The sequence below is a fragment of the Phragmites australis genome, chromosome 12 (assembly GCF_958298935.1).
Source record: "Phragmites australis chromosome 12, lpPhrAust1.1, whole genome shotgun sequence".
Lineage (NCBI taxonomy): Eukaryota > Viridiplantae > Streptophyta > Magnoliopsida > Poales > Poaceae > Phragmites > Phragmites australis.
The window spans coordinates 798,051-800,171 of NC_084932.1; the positions used below are offsets into that span (position 1 = coordinate 798,051).

Consider the following 2,121-nt stretch of genomic DNA (forward strand, 5'->3'; position numbering starts at 1 on the left):
CTTCTCTGCACCTGATCGCATGAGAGTCACCGGATGGAGTTGGAGTACTAAGCTATATTATAAGCGGATGTGCAGTGCAGTGTACGCAAGAGCGAAAGTAACGTCGATCTTGGAACCATGTACATATAGAATGGTATATATGCATGCTTTGAAACAAACTCCGAAAGCTAGGGTGGTTTACTCCGAAACTAAGCTTCTTCATGCATCTTCTCACCTGCAATGGCCGGCATCAAATGAACGAGAGACACGTACACCAACTCCACCAAACATGTAGTAAGCTCGAGCTTGTCGATCGGCCGGCCGACACCGACGAGCACACGGAGGTCGACGGTGGCTTGTACTGGACCGTCGAGGCAGAGGCATGGCCATCCCTGCCATGAAATGTGAAATCTGCCATGAATGTGTGTGTCAGGCTATCGAGTTCATTGGATCAAAGTAAATGAACGTGCTGGTCCAACGACCACCAACTCTCTCTCTCTCTCCTCTCTCTTTGCGATTAAAACTACTGGTCGGCCACCGCCGACATGAAAACTATGAAAACAAAAGCAAAAGGAAATTATAGGCTAAATTGTTAAAGATCAAAAGGAAAAGGAAATGAAATATGAAAAGCTAGCTAGGTCCCCGGCCGGCTTTTCTATATAAATCCTCCAACTCAGTCCCCTCCTCACTCCAAGCTAAGCCACATAGAAAGAAACACTTAGCGAGCAGCTACAGCTACGCTAGCTCGATCTCTCATCTGCTACACGCGACCCGATCGATCCCATGGCCCGCTCTGCCCAGCTCGCTGTCCTGGTGGCGCTCCTCGTGGCCACGGCGCCGGCGGTGAGCGCCGTGACGTGCGGGCAAGTCGTGAGCATGCTGTCCCCCTGCCTCAACTACGCCATGGGCAGGTCCCCCACAACCACGCCGGCCTGCTGCGCAGGCGTCAGGGGCCTCAACAACGCCGCCCGCACCACCGCGGACCGCCAGACCACCTGCAACTGCCTCAAGCAGCAGACCAGCGGCATGGGCGGGCTCAAGCCCAACATCGTCGCCGGCATCCCCAGCAAGTGCGGCGTCAGCGTCCCGTACGCCATCAGCCCATCCACCGACTGCTCCAAGTAATTTACTCATCTTTATTACATGCACCATCGATGCAGCCTTGACATGCAGGATTATTTTTTGATCATTTGCATGGTTGCGTCCTGAACTGTTCTTTTGCGCATGCAGGGTTCACTAATATAAGATAGCAACGGTATGAGAGAATAATAAAGATCGATCGATTCCCATGGATCGACCGAGCTGTTCCTCTGGATCGATATGATTCTGCATGGAGGAAGGGGTGCATTGCATGCATGGCTTCTTCACCTCATTTTACCTGCCTTTAATTATCTGTCACTGCTCTTAAGCACTTGTACTGCTACTGCAGAGGGTTACCTATCCAAGGACCTTGTACCATGTTCTCCTTCTAATCGACATCAATCAAGTACAGGTCTTTCAATAATAAAAAATCACGATATATATATATGTATGTGTCAACATGTATCACCAAAAGCGATCGCATCACAACACAATTGAACTCAACAAAACTTTGTGTACAAGAAGATATTCTTTTAGGAGACGTGCATGGTGCATGAGTATAAGAAGATGATTGCACAACCCTTTTTTGTCTTTTTTTAGAAAAGATGGGTGCACAACTTAAGCTTGTAGGCCGACCAGCCCGTGGAAGTTGATACCCAATTTGTCTTGACGGCCCAACTGCAGCACTCCCGTTGGGGCAGACACCAGGCCGAACAAAAACAAATAACAGTCGACTAGTCACTATTCACTCCACACGCAACAGCCCAAGTGCCCAACTAAGGCCTTGCCTTTCTTGTTTCTGCAGACTATCTTATACACTTGTCAAAATCTTGGGTCCATCTTAGACTCCGGACAATGTCTAAGACTCTAAGGTTACGGAATTGAAACTTGAACCAACGCATTGTCACTCTCCTATGCGTTCAGTGGACGGTATACCACGCCTGATCTCAAATATAAATCCATTTGTGATTATCATGAATTGTTACCGTTAGATGCGCAGCACAGCAGAATAAAAGTTGAAGCAGATCGATTTAACGTCATGCGCGTCCTCGACCAGTCCCG

General features: G+C 48.8%; 1 protein-coding gene across 1 annotated transcript; it reads left to right on the top strand.

The window, feature by feature from the left end:
• Positions 1-677: 677 nt before the first annotated feature.
• Positions 678-1,468, top strand: LOC133886986 (non-specific lipid-transfer protein 4-like). The gene is made up of 2 exons (XM_062326898.1): positions 678-1,100; positions 1,210-1,468. The coding sequence occupies exons 1-2, from the start codon at positions 763-765 to the stop codon at positions 1,217-1,219; spliced, it is 348 nt and encodes a 115-aa protein (XP_062182882.1). The 5' UTR covers positions 678-762; the 3' UTR covers positions 1,220-1,468.
• Positions 1,469-2,121: the final 653 nt, after the last annotated feature.